The following is an 18,314-nucleotide window of genomic DNA, read 5'->3' as shown; positions in this document are numbered from 1 at the left end:
TAAAGCCATACTTTGTTGTAAATACAAACCATTTTTGTCTCTTCTTTAAAAACTTGTATGTTTTTGCCAAAGGGTAAGAGCGTTCACGTAGGCAGATACCACAAAGCACACAAAATGCTGTAGAGCCATACCATTTCAAAGCTCTCTCATTGCTTCCTTCCCTCCCCCACCTGTACTTTGAAGAAAAGCAATTTGGTAGGACCTTCACCTCCCCAAAAAAAGTGCCTCCTTGCAACTTACAATTCATCAGGTCTTGTTTTTGAAACCTTTCCAGTGGATATAAATCCGTAATTATCTGGTGATACCGCCAACACAATGGCAACAACTACTGCTGGTAACCCTAGAAGATTATGAGAAAACACGTAAATGGAAATCTTGACAAAGACAGTACTATGATAATTTGAAATTACTATATTTATCAGTGAAATCTAGATTCTGAAATTTGCCTGTTGAATTATGTTGACTACTAGCTGTCTGAAAAAAAATAATAAAAACTGGGGCATTCAAACAAGAGCACAACTTGGAAAGAAACCAGAGTTCTCCTCAGCTAACTCCAAATCTTTCTCAATTAGGCAACAAATAATATCACATCAAACTGATTTAAGACATCAAATACGGCATACACAATTTTCTTTCTTACACCTGTTCAAAGAAAATGATCATATTGATTTTAGTGCCTTCACTTGTGTTTACTCAAGTGGCCAGAGACAATAATGAGGTCTAGAATCTCTCTGTCCTTTAACTAGTTATATCTATTTCGACACTTTTTGTTATAAACAGTGCTATTGCAGGAATGTAATGTATATATTTCATGGCATTTATTTTCAAAACAGAACTGATGCCATCTGTCTGGTAAATGGAAATGGAAGTAAGCACATTAAAAATTGGTTCTATTGTACTTGCACAAGGAAAATCCATTATCCATTTGCATTGAGGTAGCCTAAGTTTTTCACTTTGCGATCTGAAAAAATCTGCACTTAGGGAGAAGTTCACTATCTCAAATGTGAATATGAATTTGGAATTCATACAATCAGATTTACTGATAATGAATACTTCATCACTGACAGGTCATAGCATTTAATGACTGCTTCATTTGCACTTCTGAACTGTGTCACATTCACTGAAATACTTGGTAAGATGATGTATCTATTTAGCATCCAAAAAAACAAAAATACATACATACCCCAACCAACAATGCAAAATTTAAGAATGTACTTCCGCACATAGGTATTAAAGACTTTCACGAGGGCAAGATACATGTGGAAAGCTTCTAGGCCCATCCAGGTGAAGGAAACCAAGAGGAAATAGTGAAGAAATACAGCAATTGCAATGCATAGGCCTTGTGTATCATACAACGCAATCCATGAGTCAAGGAGGAAAACTAGGTTGAGTAGAAGTAATGCAGCACACAGCTGGATTAAGATTTTGGAGGGGTAGTCTCTCCGGATTTTCCTAAAAGGTAAAATTAGTGAGATGACATCAATAGTCCCTGGATCCCTGGCTTACTTTCTCTCTTGTATTTGTCAGTGCACAAATGTGAAAATGTATTTTTATATTTTCATTCATATATAATGATTCTTATATTGCATTTATACATGGGACAGTGTTTTATAAAACATTTCCAAATTAATGGTCTGTATGCATAAAGTTTGTTATATTAAGATTACATAAATATGAACAACAGCTTGGATTCCTAGGTATCAGTACCATAATTTTTTTACATTGTATGTTGGGCTTCTCCTTTTTGGAGTATTTCCAAAAAAACAAAATGCGAGTGTTCTTTAATGCTAGTCTAGATTAGGCTTTCTACTGGGCTTCTAAAACTGTGATAGAGCCAAATAATTCCTTAATGATAGGATAGAGTAAACGGGTGACAAATCATTTCTGGAAGGATTTCCAAAACATACTGTAGAAGATTTAATAGTTAAGCCCCAATCATCTTAAGAAAATGTTCAAAAAAAAAAAAAAAACAACAAAGAAAGTTAGTATGCCATAATTGCACTTCATTAGAGAATACAAATGATTTCAAAATGCTATAATTCAGAAATGCTCTCTGTATGTTCTATCAAACACATTCCTTCACTCTTCTTCTATGATAATATACTGTAAAACACTTTAAAGTATTACTTCATCACTTCTTACTGCATAAAGCCTCATGATTAATTCACCTCTCTATAAGATTAACCCTTGAGCAAGACTGAATCAACCCCTTCCAAATTTGTACACTATTAACTGAGACAGAATCTATAACTACTGGATAGGACTTTGCAGTGGAGGTTAAAAGCTATCATCATTGAAGAACAATGCAGCTTTGTTGAACAGGTACTTACTCGAAGGCTATGTAGGTCACAAGAGTGATAGAAAGAAAAATTGCAGAGAGGCCACAGCCTATATAGGATATAAAAGTCTGTACCAATTCTTGTGTGGGACTTAAAGGAGTATTTCCATACAAGTTCTAAAATGGAAACAAACAGAAGTTAATGTCAGAGAGCGTGCTTATTAAATAAAAAAACGCATAACAACCAAAAAAAACCTTCCCTCCTGCATTAAAAAATATATTTTTAACAAAAAGAACTTGTTAAATGTTAATGAAAAACAGAAATGCCAATCTAATTGAGAAATCCCATCTGATTAAAACACCGTTTTAAATTTGATTTATACTAATTTCCCTTTTCTACAGAAAAAACAACTGCCTAAATATATAAGGTGTGGTATAATAAGCAGTTAAGCGATTTTGACTTCAGTGGAACTCATGGGCCCCAGTTCAACAAGCAGCTTAAGTACATCACTAATTTTATTGCTCTACATACTAACACTGAAGTGAATAGAACCTGATTAGTATTTAATAGATCATATGTGCTCACTGAATCCTCATTTGCTGAATATGACACATGCTTTAACATTTTCTTGAATCAGGGTAAGACTATAATTTTTGAAATACTTACCATCAAAACTGCAAAGCTTGTGAGGTGGTTGCATGAACAGACTGTTTCATTTACTCTACTTTCTTTAACAATGCAACCTTCATACGACCAGCCTCCATGTCCACCTGTTAAAGAAAAGAGCTTTGTTATTCGTTAAAGCATGTCTTTATATTATTAACATGAGTTAGAATACCTAAAACAACATGATTATCTTGGGTGATATCAAGTACTCACCATTTTTATTAAAGTCCCAAAAAACACATCTAACTGTTGAATTATCCTGTTTGGGAGTTTAAAAAAAAAAAAAAAAGAATAAAAAGATGTTTTACTAAACAGTGAGTTAATGATAAATATATATTTATTTTAATTAAATGCAAAATGAATTTAAGTGTCAATGTCATTGCAGTATCTCCCTAGCAACCCCCACTGTCAGGCTTTTATCTAAAAGGTTTATGCTTTGGAGAATAAAACAGAAGCATAGGTAGGAAGGATAAAACTTCATGGATGAGTGATAGAGCAAAATTAAATTACATCAAATCATTAGAGAATAAAAATTAATACCAATGATAAATAGGCAAAGATGAGTGATTCTGAAGGTCTAGTTAGAAATGAATTGTGCACACTATTAAAGCAGAACCAACTGATCTGTATTTTTGGTACAGTATTTCTTCTACAACAACTGCAGTGGAGGCAACAAAACTACACTTGGTCTGCCAAAACATAAATCATACCTGATTAGGTCTGATATTCTGTAAAGTGACGGTAACATTTGCCTTTAAGTTTTTAATTGTGAGGTTAGCAACACTTGATGATATAACATTGCTGATTAAAGATGCGTTCTTCAAGGATGGATCCTGGAATGACAAAAAGTAATCAGATTTTAAAAATAAAAGAAAATGATGCAGAGTACAGCACGCACAAGTTCAGGTATTATGAGGAGTGAGTATCCAAAAAAAATAATTACTTTTTAAATCGGGAAGTTTTAAAATGTGTTTTATGGGAAAAAAGTCTGTATTTGATTTTGCTCTATTCTTGAGTTTAAAACCCTTATGAACAAAGAAAGGATTAAAAAGATACCTGGAACACAGCAGTCTTTTTAAAGAAATTGAATATAATTCTAGAAGCCAAGCCCAGCTCTTCAAGAGGTAAATTTGTCAGCAATGATGAAGGAAGTGTAATTGATCCAAGATTATTTAAGTCTTGAAGTGCATTAATGCCGAGAGAGATCTGAAAAATAAATGCACAGATTATACTTGATTTCTGTCACTAAAGAAAAAAATAAATTATACCTTATTTTCAGTTTAGAATTTTGAAATACGTATCTAAGGACTGCCAGGAACTTATTCCTGTTCTCTCATTCCTCTCATGTGCCAAGGAACAAATAGCATCTGCAGGCCTGAAAATAGCGCAACTTATTTCAGCTCTGCCTATCATTGAAAATACTCTGTCTTTACCCATTTTTGTACAGGGGCACAACATCACTGTGGTGGGTAATATTGATTTGAAAACAATGATAAGCAACAGTCTGGCTAGGTCTATGTAACTGTGTAGGGTGATTAACATTTCACAGCACAGAAACCTGCAAAACAAAGAATTTTTATACCCCATGTGAAAAAAGTATATAATTTGTAGATGATTTACTAAGAAATTTAGGTTTTATACTCATGGTACCTACCTATTTCTACATTAAACATGCCCTGACCATTTTTAATTCCTTGGCTAATTTCAACTAAACTTGAAAGAAGAAAGGCAGATAAAACAGATTTTTAAGCTGTGGCTGCCAAAAAGAAAAGAATCCTACTGTTCCTTGAGGTAAGCCTTACTTCTCCATTCGTTGTTGGAATTCCTGATTGATCTATCACCATATGTAGAGCTCCAGAATGACCCCAGAAGGTACTGCCTCTTGCCCAACCAGAAGGCCTAGCAAAAGTAGGCCAGAGACAAGGGAGGAGCAAGCAATAGGAAGGAAATGAGAGTATCAGGCAGCAAAGAGTCGTAGTGGACATGGAAGGGTGGTACCATAAAGGGACCATAAAGGTGGTACCATAAAGGGACTACGCCAGCTGACAGGGTTACAAGGTAGGGAGAGAAGACATCTGGAATCTAAATGAAGAATCAGGATAATGAACGCAAAGGCTGTAGAAAAAGTATAGGAGAACTAAGGGTCCTGAAGTGGGAGAAGCGGGATTTTTGTGCCAGTACTGGAGCAAAGAACAAACCCACAGGCAGACTTCACTAGTGCCTCTGCTCAGGGATTATAATTGCAATTTAGATTGAACCTTTTAAAAATGAATTCAGAAAACTCTAAGTTTTTAAGTACAGTGTTAAGCGGAACCTAGGGCTATAAAACCTCAATTCATGTTCATCTGCTAGAAATGGCAAAAATAATCTGGATAAACTACAATTCAGATATCTCAAGAGCTAAATGATCTAGCATGGTAAAGGAACATCTGAACTTTCCCCCAGTTTTCTGTGCTGCATTTATATGACAAAGAGCTTTGTTTACTACAGAAACTCTATTTTTTTCTTGAAAAAGTCTATTAAGTTAAATTTGTGCTTCTTGTAGCACGTTAGTCATCTTACATAGAAATATCTCAGAGTTCACAGGAGATGTGAAACAGTAGCAGAACTGAAGAGAGAAATTATCTGTGTTTTCAAATAATGTTTGTAACAGAAACAACAACGTGAGCACTCCTCAGTGACCTACCAATATGGTTTAACTCTTCTGTTTAGACCGGTGGTTTCCAAACTTCTTTTGACCGCACACCCGTTAGTAAAATTTTTTTGAGTATCCACCCCAAAATATATATATGTTTTTATTTATACATTACATACATGTACTACTCCACTAATTTATTATGTGCATTGTAAAACATACACAAAAATAGAAATCAAAAAAGGATGAGATAAAGATTAAATAATAATTATTTATATAAGTTTCATTTATTAATGGTAGAAAAATATTTTCTTCCTGCTCCACAATGGATTCTGTGCACCCCTGCAGCACCCACATCCCACTTTGGAGACCACTGGTTCAGACAGCCACCAATGAAATTCCAAATCAATTCCACAAAAGCATTCCCATTGCTCTGTTTTGAACTCGATGATATTTGTTGATGATTCTCTGTATTTCATTGCCAGTGCCATCAGATTTCCAGAAGATCATTACTTAGCAATTATCTGTTTTTCAGCACTACCACCTCCAAGAGTCATCTTAGACTCATGCACTACATATTGCTAGGAAAACAGAAAACAACTCAAATGTTACAATTTCGTATAATTTTCAGTTTTTCAGTATCACAGAACAGTTCCAGTACTACTAATGGTTCATGCAAGCTTAATCTGTCTCCTTCTCCAAGAGGACAGAGTGTGCCAGGATCTGTCCAGAACTTTCCATCTCTTCTCACTTAAGCCTCCATGAACTGGTGGTATTGTCCAAATTAGAATTTCCTCAACCAGGAGGGAAGGTTTTGAGTGAGACAAACTGGATCCAAACTTTCTAAGCACTTTTTTCTTGGCAAGACCAACTAGTCATGAGTGACAAATATAAGAATGTTATTATACAAGCAACATAATAGTTCTTTCCTGGCACCTGCAGTTTCCTGCAATTAATTTCCTTCTAACATATGAAGCCATCTGGCAACACTCCTTGACAAATTTCAGCACTGTCAGGGTGGGTAATTAAGTGACTCATGATTCAGGGTTCTTGAGGCAAAATTATTCAGCCAAGCAGTCTATCCATTGTGGTGTTCTGGCTGTACCCTGTAAAAGCTTATTAGTTGAATGCCAGTTTCTGCTAACTGTGTCCCTTATTTACTCCATAACAGAAAACAAAAGGAAAAACTCTGGAAGGCTTCAAGAAGCAAAGTCTTTTTCTCTGAAAATAACATGAACAAAAGATCCTGAAAAAATATGTTTTACATATAAACATTAAAACAAATATTTTAAACATTAACATTTAAAAATTCATAAAATTTAGAATTATCAGTGTTCTACCTGGAGATTGGATGAGTCCTGGACAGCAAAAGACATTTGGTTGGAGCGGATGCTATTGGTTTTGACAACTGCCAGAGCCAAGGATGGGGAGGAAAAATCAGCAGACGTTGTTGAAAAGTTCAGTTTTAAGCCCATATAATCCACCAGTTTTATAATTCTGTTAAGGAAAAGAGATATTCAGTACTACCAAGCACATACCCTTAAAGTTCTCAGGCAAGCTGTGGCTGTGGAGCAGCAATCCATCCAAGCACAGTAAAAAATATGGCTTACTCTGCTCACTTACTGTGGTTTCAACACAAAAAGATACACTGTTTTCCATGGCATTATATTACAGTAGAGCAAGTAACACTATACTACTACTCCCTTTCCATATAAGTACACTAAAGAACAAGTAACATTCTTTTGGATTATGATTCTGAAAAAATGAAACTTGCTAAAGGTGATTTACCAAGACAGTCAATACAACATACCTTTAATCTATTGCCAGAATGACCTACCTGTTAGAAATTTGGGATGATAATGGTTGAGAAGCAGTCAGGACTTTGCTAACCTCACTAACCATCCTTTCTACGTAATTTGGCTCTACTTTTCCAGCTGCTAGATCACCTTCTATTTTGGACACGATTTGCTCAGGTGTGGTGATATTGATGGCAGTATATATGGAAGTTGTGTACGTAGTAGCTGACAGTATCTTTCCTGTGACAAAAGAAGAGTTGTGAATTTATAAGTATTGTGCTCAACAAATCAAGTAAGCCCTGAGAACCAGAAAAATTACGCAGTTCTCTTGAATGAAAAACCTTACCACAAGTGTAAGGTTTATCAGCATGTTACGTGAAAGAGAATGATTTTTTCTCCCTATTAGATACTTTGCAGATAGCAATATTTTAAGTCTTTGGAAAATATAGAGCAAGGTTTCAAAGGGCCACTGTTGACTCCACTTTTTTTGATTATAAAGGTCCTCTCATGAGACTATTAGTGATGTTTAATAACTTATTATTTTGGATTTTTTGGCACTGAATGCCTGAAAGTAGAATAAAATCAGGATAAAACCAGCAATTTGAAAAGAAGCTTGTGAAGATGCACAAAATCTTCATAGGAAAATACATAGTCATTAAAAATATTCCTAATCAATTAGAATATTTTAAGGAAAATCAAACTTTGATTTTCAGTATTTTAAATACTGATTTGGCAAAATAAAGTTACCTAACTGTCTCTGTGACTTTATTTTTTCTACCAAATATACCTGTTGGGAGCTTAGCACACAGTACTTAACTACCACAGTTACCAAAAAATTGTATAGTGAGGTACCACTCGTCATGGCCAGAGGCATCAGAACATGTTCTAAAATGAGTATACAGCTTTTGAAAGTTGTGTCAGACTTGTCACAGTAATTGGAAGGTGATAGCTCAGATACATAACTAAAATCTTGTTAATAAATTTTAAAAGCAAATTCAGTATATGGCATTCAAGTTAAAAATATATATTTTATCTGTCATATTTACCTGTGCTTCCATTAGGCAGGCTACCATGGCCATCAGCAGTAGAATGAGGATGAGAAGCTGAGACAGAATGTTTGCCAGGACTAACACTAGGGGCCAAAGTTATTGTAAAAGGAGTAAAAGGAAGAGTAGGTGCTGAAGTAATGTTTTTGTCACCAGTAATAGGTTGGGTTGAATCTGTAGCAGGCGGAATTTGTGCAACAGATTTGGTGGTAGTCTCAGTAGGCGGAATTGCTATAGGAGGTCTGGGAGGAAGCTTAGAAGAGGAAACTGCAGTAGGTTTAGTGAGACCTACAGCAGGAGAAATAATTGTGATAGGCTTGCTAAGGTATGTAGCATCAGATTTAATTGAGAGAGCAACATTAGCGACAGATTTTGTTGCAGTTGTGGAAGGCAGAGCTGTAGTGATAGATTTATTAGAAGCTATAGAAGGAAAAGTTGGCCCAGTAGGTTGAGCAAGGGACTCAGAAGTGGAAAGAGTAGTGGTATCAGTGGTAGAAGACGAAAAAGCTGCAGTAGTAGATGTGGCAGAAGTCTCAGATAGAGGAGATGTGGAGAAAGTTCCCGAAAAAGAAATTTCCGTGAATGGTGGGATCAGTGGTCTAACTGTGGGGCTTTGTTTTACAGAAAGCACAGTGGGGGAAAGAAAAGCATTAGATTTGAAGGAAGAGACTGCAGTCTTTTTAGGGGGAGAAGAAGAATGAAAGAAAGGAACCCATATGGGATGAGGCGGCACTTCTATAGTACTGTAAGAAAAAAAAGCACAGAAATACATGTTAAATGTAACATTATTTATATTTTAAAGAAAATGAGTTAGAAGAATCTGTATGAATGATATGGACATACTATTAATAGTGCATATTTGAAAATTTATCGGATCAGGTGTTCCATGCTCTACTGACAAATACTAATTCTGTAGCATTTTGAGGGTTCATGCATTCTATTTTGCTGTAGTTGTTAACTAGCAAATCCATAAATACTACCACCCCATTTGTTGTCTGCTTTAGAGGTGACCTGATTCTGAACACAAAAGCTACCTGCATCAGGGAGAAAAAAAAAAAAAAAAAGGAAAAAGAAAGAAAGAAAGGGAGTGGTAGGGAGGAAAGGGAAAGGAGCTATCCAGGAAGATGTCTGTCAGTTTGTGTTTATGGAGTCCTTCCTAGCTATCCTACAGCACCATGGAAGTTCACTCTACTTATGTGTTACAAAGATTAAGAAATAAGTATGTCAACCTTTTTGTATTTATACTTACTACATTTTTAATTCTTCAGCAGTCAAGGAACAATACTTCAGTGATGAGCAGCAGCACTGTTCTGAGATGACAAAGAAGCATTAACCTAGTTTGTCCTGAAGCATAAAAATTGCTAATACCATTAAGTAAGGTCTTCAAACAACTGTATGTTTTACTTTTTCTTTTTAACAATAGTGCATCTCGTATTTTGATTTTCTTCTGAAACAGCATTTGCAAAACTGATCTTGATATGTCAAAATAAATACCCCCAGATTTTTGCTCAGTGCCCAAGAAGCACAGATTTCTCTTTTTGGTATGGTAAACAAACTAGGATGCAAAGGTACATGCTTTTAAACAAAGAGACAAATGGCATGAGCCACCACTCCATACTATCACAATATCACTAAGAAAACTTGACTATATTATAAACTTGTCAATTCAGGCCACCATTTCAGAAATACATATGTGTTCTAAAGCTATGTTTCAGCTCATCCTTTCAAAATCTGCTCTGTTGATGTATGCAGCAATTTTATACAACATATTTTAAACATATACATATCTCCCTCTCCCCACCCAAAAATCAGAAAGGCTGCATTTTTGGTGCATGTATATTGTTCAACAAAAATGTATTTTTATTTAAAATTAAGTAAGACTTCTCTTTTATCTACTTGGAGGTCACCTGAAAAATATGACATCTATAAAAACATCTGAAAGGGTAACTGTGATGAGACTGTTTAAAGCACAACTTACCAATTTTGCTTACTTCTGCTCTGTCTCTTAAACTGCTTATATTCTCTTTCTTAGCCAGCTTTATTATGAAATTGCAGTGTATACTATAACGAGAAGAAAAAGCCTTAGACTCAAGAAACAGATATGCCTTGTCTTTACAATGGATGAAATTAATGACAAATACTAAGTCAGAGAAAGCACTTTTTTCCTAGGCTTTTTCAAACATGAGAATATTTCCGATGTATGTAAAACACTACATCAAGCTAAAAAGAAGAATAATATATCAGTTTGTGGCAGCTTATTTTCTGTTTTCTCTACAGACACTGTTGATTCTTAAATGGGATCCTCCCTAACCAATGCTAGCCTTTAAACAGTTGGTAATTTTGTAAAGGTAATAACAATCTCCATTGTTACTGTAGAGAAACCCCAGAGAGGAACAAGCAAGTGTCCTGGATCGCTATGTTAGTGTATACAAAATCTCCATCACCCTGGGGAAAAATCTAGTGTTCTCTCTCACTTTAGAGGGAGCTTAAATGACTCACCTAAACACAGAACTATGCTTTTTACAATTATGTTCGATGACATGAAACCCTGTCTAAACTAGCAAACACACAGTCAGTATTCTTCATATTCAGCAAACTCAAACACATAGGTGAATGAAAAGACAACATATAAAAGATAACATGAAACTTCTTTCCAGCTCACAAGAATGAATAGTACCCTAACTACTGCCAATAGACGACATGAAGGTGTGATCTGACTTTCTGTCCATTATTATTGGGGGGGTTGGGACTTTTGCTTCATCCTAAACCAGGAAGATAAACCCCAAAACTCAAGTATCTGGGGAAATGAAGTTCCAGATTATGTTTTAGAATATAGTGTTTCCATCTGAATTGTTTAAAGCGCCATCAGTTTAGCTGTGCATAGCAATTAAGTTGAGAGACATGATCTACATTTCAGGGTTTCCAGGATCACCTGCTGTGGAGCAGCCTTACCATTCTGATACTCCATGGCTTCCTGACTCTAAACTAGTTTACCTTCTCAGGCTTTCCCTATCCTGAGTATGACTGGTTTCCCAATCTGAAACACCTAAGCAATCACCTCAGAAACACTGCGCTGCAAAACTGCATTCACAAGCTCTGGAAGTTTGGTGATCCCGAATCTCACACAGCCTTAGTCGCTAAGCTGCTGTGTGACTCTGCTAATGTGATGATGCAGAAGAACTATGGCAGGCAAGACCATGCTTCACCAGACTAATTAAACCAGTTTGTTTTAAAAAAAAAACAAAAAACAAAAAAAAAACAACATATAAAATAAATCACTAATGCTAGGAGATTAACAGGATCAGAATTTCTTTCCTCATTAGCCTGCATGTATTTCTCCACCCTGTTTCTCAGACTTAACTTCCTTGATAGCTTTTCTCCTGTTACATAGCCATTCATATCACGGACAATATATGAGCTCTTAAATATAAAACTTTAAAAAAAATTAACAACAAACCTCTGGTTTTCTGCAGTGCATTCCATAACAGAGGACTGTAACAACAAGGGAAAAAAGAATAAAATTGTTCTGTCAGGAGAAAGCAGGACTTATACTTAGGTAATGACATTATCAGAAATAAGCCAAAAAAAAGTTTTCTAAACAGTAACAACAATTAGTCATCTTACCTCACTTACTTCTTGCAAGGTTTTGTTGAACTCTGAAATTCTTTAAAATAAAAAGTGACAATCATGGAGGATTTCTAATTATGTTTCTAAAGACAATTATAGCAGTATTATGAAAAGAACAAGCAATTGCCAAGGAAAAAAAATCCAGTTGATTGCTGATTTTTTAAAACTACACCAGTTCTAATATTGCAAAAACACTTTTCAAAGGATTGAACGTGTCAATAGTTGCCTTTTATTAGTCACTTGACAAACTAAGTTTAAACCTGTCATCACATGTTTTAACAACAATCCACTTATTTAAAGCTTACTTAAAAGTGCAAAAGATAAATCTTAATGTTTCCTTTTGGCAAGCAAGCATTAGGAACAGAATTCTAAACTTATACTCAAAGCCACAAAAGGAAAATGAGTAGGAGATACATATTTCTTCAAAAACAAGACCTGCTGGCCAACTGTTTGTTTTCGATTTTCAGAGGGAGGTTGGGAATAGCATTAAACACAGACATTCAAACCTCTCTGGAGAGCAGTATGAATATGAAACGTGCTAGAAAGAGAAAGGTAAGCAGACCTATGGCTGGGGACACAACCTAGGCAAAAGCTTTGATGCTTCTGGAAAGAGGAAAGAGCACATCTCAGAAAGATTGCGAAGGAAGAAGTTATACAAAACTAAAAATACAGATATGACTCCATGAATCAATAAAACCTACAGCCATGAAAGTTCACTTAGTAATTTCCTAAGAGACAGACCAAATCCCTGAAACTATGACAGACGTTTATCCATGAAGAGCAAAAGCCAAACTGGCATTCTCAACAATCCATAGTTCACATCCCCAAGTATTATTGTCATTATTATTAAGATCATCAGCATATAAACAAGGTACTCAGGCCTTGTTAAACCCCAAGGAAACTGAAGGACCTAAAATGATATCAGCAAGTGTACCATTTGTTAAAACAAACTCCAGTGGTAACTAGAACAAAACTAAGACTACTCTAACCAATACGAACTTTATGTTTAAGAAAAACAGTTCACAATCCCTGAAGTTTTTTAATTCTGAAGTGCAGAAATAATGCAAAGTGGAGAGTCTGCTAACCGCATGAAAGGGTTGCTTGCTTCATCTTTTTCAAATACTGCAAAGATTTCAATCCTTATTCAAAATTACTTACCTCAGTTCTTGTAGGGTTGCTGTTGAAATTGGAATTAAGGTTGCAACTTGATTGTTGATGGTTACATTATTAATCTGTTAGAAACAAAGATTCCACTGCTAAATAAAACAAGTGATTTTTAGCATTAAAAGAAACTTAGGTTTATTTCACACATTTTAACAGTCTGAAATTCCAAAGATAAGCAGCATGCTTTCTCATGAATACACTTCAACAGATATTTATGATGACTTTGTTGTCACAACTGAAGGATTGGCTTATACACGATAGACCTAATAACATGATCTGACTTGTGAAAAATATAGGAAACATGATAGTGATTTCACACTGTCTTATGCTGGAAAAATAGGAAACTGGCTCAATCTGCAACAGAGATCTTAAGCCAGACATGGAAAAAAACTTGCTAACTGCAATGATAGCACAGCAATGGAACAAACTACACAACTGACATAAATAATAGAATCCTGGGAGTTAGAAGTCAAGAACTGAGGTGAAACACATAGTATGAGTGATCTAAATATATCTGATCTAGCCTCAGGGCTGAGGGGTGTACTAAGGTTTTTCTAAAGGTCCTTTACAGACCTGCATTCTTATGCTCTGGTTTCCACCATTACCTGTTATTTTTACATTTCAAGCAGTGAGTATCTTGATGAAAACATCATCCGACATATATGGTACTTTACACCACCATAGAAATATTCTGCTAAAAAGTGAGACAGTTTCAAGAGACAAGAAACCTATTTTTTCTAATAGCTGCGAGCATGAAGTTAATACAGCAGGATGGTTTCAGGAGGCATTATTACCGTGGAAATGCAACACGGTGCAGAGGTGGCTCATGCTTTTGGGATACTCAGGCCTACCCCTGCCCAAAGTCAGTGCTCAGTGTGCTCCTGTGCAGTAGCTCTCTGTGGCTATTTTGCTGACTACCCTCAGGCTTGCAGAGGTCAGTATGCGAAATCTCAGACTGAGCGTAGACAGGAATGGGTAGGAGAAAGGTACAAGGACCACTAACAAGCTAATGTCCTTTTCTCTTCTTGTCTCTTCTTTTCTTCAGTTTTCCATTTACAACTAAATATTCTTATCCTGCTGCACAGAATGATGCCCTGTTTAGGAGAGTCTCAACATAGATTATTCTCAGGATGCAATGCAACCTAATTTATGCCCAAACTGCTAGCACTTTGATGCCAGCTTCCTCAAGTGTCTACATTCATCTCCAAAGGAAGATTCTGTATGCCTAAAATTTAGACTCATAATTAGGCAGTTCATACTTCTCTTTGCAGACTTTCCAGGGTTACCTTCCCCTTTTCAGTGGCTATACAGAGAATAATGGCCCTTGCCATAGGAACTTCACTTAGTTGGACTTCTAATATTTAGCCACACAGCAGTTATTTAGGAGAGAGAGAAGATCCATCTCCTGCAAATATTAACTAGCACTGCAAACTGTACTTGAAGTAAAATAAAAGCATAAAAAACCCATAAGATTCATGTTAGGGTATCAGCATTTTAAGTGTAGACAAAGAAACTGATTTCAACCTTCCTTACAACAAAGTTTTTAAAAGAGAGAACACTTACTATTTCTACATTTAGTGATGTGTTACTTTCTTCTCTTGCCTGAAGTTTTACCTTGCCCACATAGAACACTAAAACCAAAAGGCAAAAAAGTTGAAGAAAATCAAAACTTAACATGATGCAACTTTACTTGATGTAACATAATTTGAGAATTAAAAAAAAAAAATCACTGTCTTTTGTTAAAATGCAAGGGAAATAAGAACACAAACTAGTTTCTCTGATCATTCACTATTTTTGGAACTGTTTTTCCATCTCTTCAATTACATCTTCCACAAATGAATTAGCCTTATAGTTTCATTGTTTTCCACATATTCATTTTTGCAGGCTATCTCTAAATTCTTCCTAGTTCTTTTTTTTTGTTTTCCTATACAACTCCAAATCCCGTTATGAGCATAAAATGTGAATACATTTTATACACACAGAATTACACTCAACATTGTATACACTAATAGCATACTATTCTTTTCTCACGTCTGTAATTCTATATATTTTGATAAGAAACCAAAGATCAAAAATCTTATAGACTGAACAGTACTTTTAAATTAAAAGGCACATTTTATATCAATTTTTAAAAAGCTACACACAAACTCTCAAATTAGCAAGAAAATTTAATAGAGAGCTAGCTTTTATATAGTAACTAAAGGTTGCCTCATTACTCAGAAAATAGCTGAACATGACTTTTATAAGAAGAGTGTAAAAAGAAAATCACTGACCTGAAAAATTGCAGACAGATGATGTGTTGCATAAAATGGTTTCTCCTGCTTTATTTTTTTGGGAAAAAAAATCTAGTGAGTAAAAGAGTTGAACTTAAACCCAGTACTGGCAAACACACATACTTACAATCATTTCCTTGTTTAAATGTAAAGGTCTCAACATTTCATATACTGCCTAGGCTTCGCTTCTCTAAGTGAAGTCTCTCATTATCTAAGACCTGGTGTTCAAAATGAGACAGACTGGCTTTGATTAGTTCATTTTGAAAAATTTTCTGTACGAGTTTCCACAGAATATCTACACACAAGTGGTATATGCTTTTTTTAAAAGCCAGCTTGGTGGGAAGCAAAGTAGCATTTAGCCACATTAGAATACAGTTGTATCTAAGACAATATGCAACATACTTAAATAAGTTGTTAATATATAGGTAGGACTGTGCTCTAGTGGCAATACACATCTGCTTTTTAGTAATTGTGTTGGGTGGCTATTTTCTAAACTTAATATTAGCAACTAACTCTAATGAATACAACTGAGACAGTCAAGTCCTGAACTCTCACTGCAACTTTCTAGGTGCAAGCAAGTTTTGATGTAAAGGGCTCTTTGTTGAGATTATCAAAAATAAGATGACATTTGTAAAAACCACTGAGACAGTAAACTCTTCCTATACAATCAAGATAAAATAGAAATCAGCAGAAGTCCCTCAAATATTAGAGTATTCAAATGTTACATAGCACATTATCTGTTTCTGAGGATCCTAATACAGCTAATTATGATAGCATGAAACTAAAATTATTCCACCTGATAGAATTCAAACTATGATGCTAGAAAACGTATTCTCTCATCTAGTAGAACATGCCTTTAGTTAGTTACAATAAGCCTTTGGCTACTACAGCTTTTTTTAACACTACGTATACTGGAAAGAAATAATACTGATCCAAATCAAGCGTACTGCGAACAGATGGCTCTGATGTATAAAACCAAAGTAAAGGACCAGAAAGGTATCTGCATCCAAGACAAACTCCTGCACCTGTTCACAGAAACAATGTGGCAGCTTAACTTCATTTCCTTAAACAGATGACTTAATTATGTTGAGGAACAGCAAAATGGTTCAAAATAAGCACCATATTTTGGAATGAGAATATAGATTGGCCTCCATTAACAGAAAAAAAAATGCTGTTTTCTCTGTTGTTATCATTGCCTAGTACCAAATGAGATGGGAAATCTTTCTTTCCTTTCTTTCTTTTTAAACTTTTTCTGTGGCCCAAACATTTGCCTGTTATAGCCTGATATTTCTTCAGTTTTATCACCGTCAACAAACAGCCACCAGGTATGGACTGCAACCTGCTGGCAATATTCAAAATATTAGAAAAAAAATTATTAGCAATATAAATTTGCCTTTACTTTTGTACTGTCAGTTGTCAGTAAACTAGTAATGAAAACTGTATCAGCACTTTTATTTAAAAAAATCCTTACAGAAATAAAACATTCATAAATAACTAAATTTGTCCAAATTAATTACACAACGAAGAATAATATTTATAAAAACCCAACACGCAAACAGGAGCACCACAAAAATAAACAGTAAAGTCAGCCTGTTTATGTTTACACAGCACCTCCTAATCTTGCTCAGGATCTCTACAAGTCAACAAAATGCACAAAATCAAATACGCTACATGAGGATAAAAAGCTGATCAGAAGTGACTACAGCTTCCAGTCCTCAATGATCATCAGATGATAACGGTTGCAAATTTCTTGCAGGTCACATTCACACAGTCAAATTATACTAGCCAGTATGGCTCCAAGCCAATTATTCTACCACCTACTCTGATTAAGTGCAAACATATTTTAGTTAGTCTACTAGACTCCTATACAGAAAATAAATAATAAAAAAAAAACACAACTCAGCCTACTCCTATAGACTGGATCTGCCCTGAGAACATCATGCCTGGGTTCAGTCTGCTTCAATCTACTTAAAAGCATGAGAATTTAATTTTTCTCATAGTAAACATGGTTTCTGAGACTGCTTCTTACATCTTCGTGCTGCTTGACACTCTGCTGCTCTGACTTACAAGATAAGCAAACCTTTCCATATGTGGCTGTCTAGGCAAGCACAAGCAATTCTAAGAAGGATAAAAGAGTATCAGCAGATCATTGGTGATCTACGAATCCTACCTGGTGTTGCGGTGGAGTAATAGTCAGTGATGTTAAGAGTTTCTGTTCAAAAGAGAAAATAAAACAAATGTTTTAAAATTAAGTTTTCACATTTTAATTTAAAAAGACCATGAAATATGGATCATAAAAAGAAGATTCCCAATTTCCACTTTAGACTCTGTCTTCCCAGAAGTGTAAATACATGACCTTTTGTAAGGGAATTAAGTTACTTTCTGCGTGGGAAAGGAAAAAGCACTGTTCTGAGTAAGATCCACCCAATCAAATATTTATATCCACCTCTGAGCCAGTTACTCTAGCCTCTCTGTTATTCCGTTGAAAAGAAGTTGCTTTTAAGGCATGATTCCCATTTGACCTACATGGGTACTTCAGTGTAAAATGAGTCACAGTGTAAAAATGTCTCTTTCTCCCCATCAGCTATGAAGAATAGCAGGACATCTAGCTCAGATACAGATGTGCAGGCATCTGTACTGATACGGGATGAATCTACTCCTTCTCTTCAAATGTACACATCAGGAAAAAAGTGTAAACTGTTCTCCTGAAAGAGACGTTACTGATCCTATCTGGCAACTCACTGCAAGAACATATATCATGTCAGTGTCTTTACGGAATGCTGTCCAGATTCAAGTTTTGCAAAATATTTTAAATACTATTACAAAAT

The 18,314-nt window shown here is 35.3% G+C and overlaps 1 protein-coding gene across 6 annotated transcripts in view; it reads right to left on the bottom strand.

The window, feature by feature from the left end:
• Positions 1 to 18,314, bottom strand: part of ADGRG2 (adhesion G protein-coupled receptor G2) — a 62,532-nt gene that overhangs the window by 10,926 nt on the left and 33,292 nt on the right. For all 6 annotated transcript variants that reach the window (XM_048066813.2, XM_013183977.3, XM_013183970.3 and 3 more), the window contains 18 exons: positions 17,657 to 17,698; positions 15,487 to 15,534; positions 14,777 to 14,844; positions 13,208 to 13,281; positions 12,047 to 12,086; positions 11,880 to 11,914; positions 10,401 to 10,483; positions 9,672 to 9,732; positions 8,423 to 9,165; positions 7,418 to 7,616; positions 6,921 to 7,077; positions 4,002 to 4,151; positions 3,656 to 3,778; positions 3,159 to 3,204; positions 2,946 to 3,049; positions 2,331 to 2,455; positions 1,184 to 1,452; positions 241 to 340 (listed from right to left, as the gene is read on the bottom strand). In XM_048066813.2, coding sequence (XP_047922770.2) covers positions 241 to 340; positions 1,184 to 1,452; positions 2,331 to 2,455; positions 2,946 to 3,049; positions 3,159 to 3,204; positions 3,656 to 3,778; positions 4,002 to 4,151; positions 6,921 to 7,077; positions 7,418 to 7,616; positions 8,423 to 9,165; positions 9,672 to 9,732; positions 10,401 to 10,483; positions 11,880 to 11,914; positions 12,047 to 12,086; positions 13,208 to 13,281; positions 14,777 to 14,844; positions 15,487 to 15,534; positions 17,657 to 17,698 — 2,467 coding nt within the window. The remainder of the gene's footprint in view (positions 1 to 240; positions 341 to 1,183; positions 1,453 to 2,330; positions 2,456 to 2,945; positions 3,050 to 3,158; positions 3,205 to 3,655; positions 3,779 to 4,001; positions 4,152 to 6,920; positions 7,078 to 7,417; positions 7,617 to 8,422; positions 9,166 to 9,671; positions 9,733 to 10,400; positions 10,484 to 11,879; positions 11,915 to 12,046; positions 12,087 to 13,207; positions 13,282 to 14,776; positions 14,845 to 15,486; positions 15,535 to 17,656; positions 17,699 to 18,314) is intronic.

The sequence above is a fragment of the Anser cygnoides genome, chromosome 1 (genome assembly GCF_040182565.1).
Source record: "Anser cygnoides isolate HZ-2024a breed goose chromosome 1, Taihu_goose_T2T_genome, whole genome shotgun sequence".
Taxonomy (NCBI): domain Eukaryota; kingdom Metazoa; phylum Chordata; class Aves; order Anseriformes; family Anatidae; genus Anser; species Anser cygnoides.
Note: the sequence above shows the minus strand (reverse complement) of the source record. Positions and strands in the feature narration are given on the sequence as shown.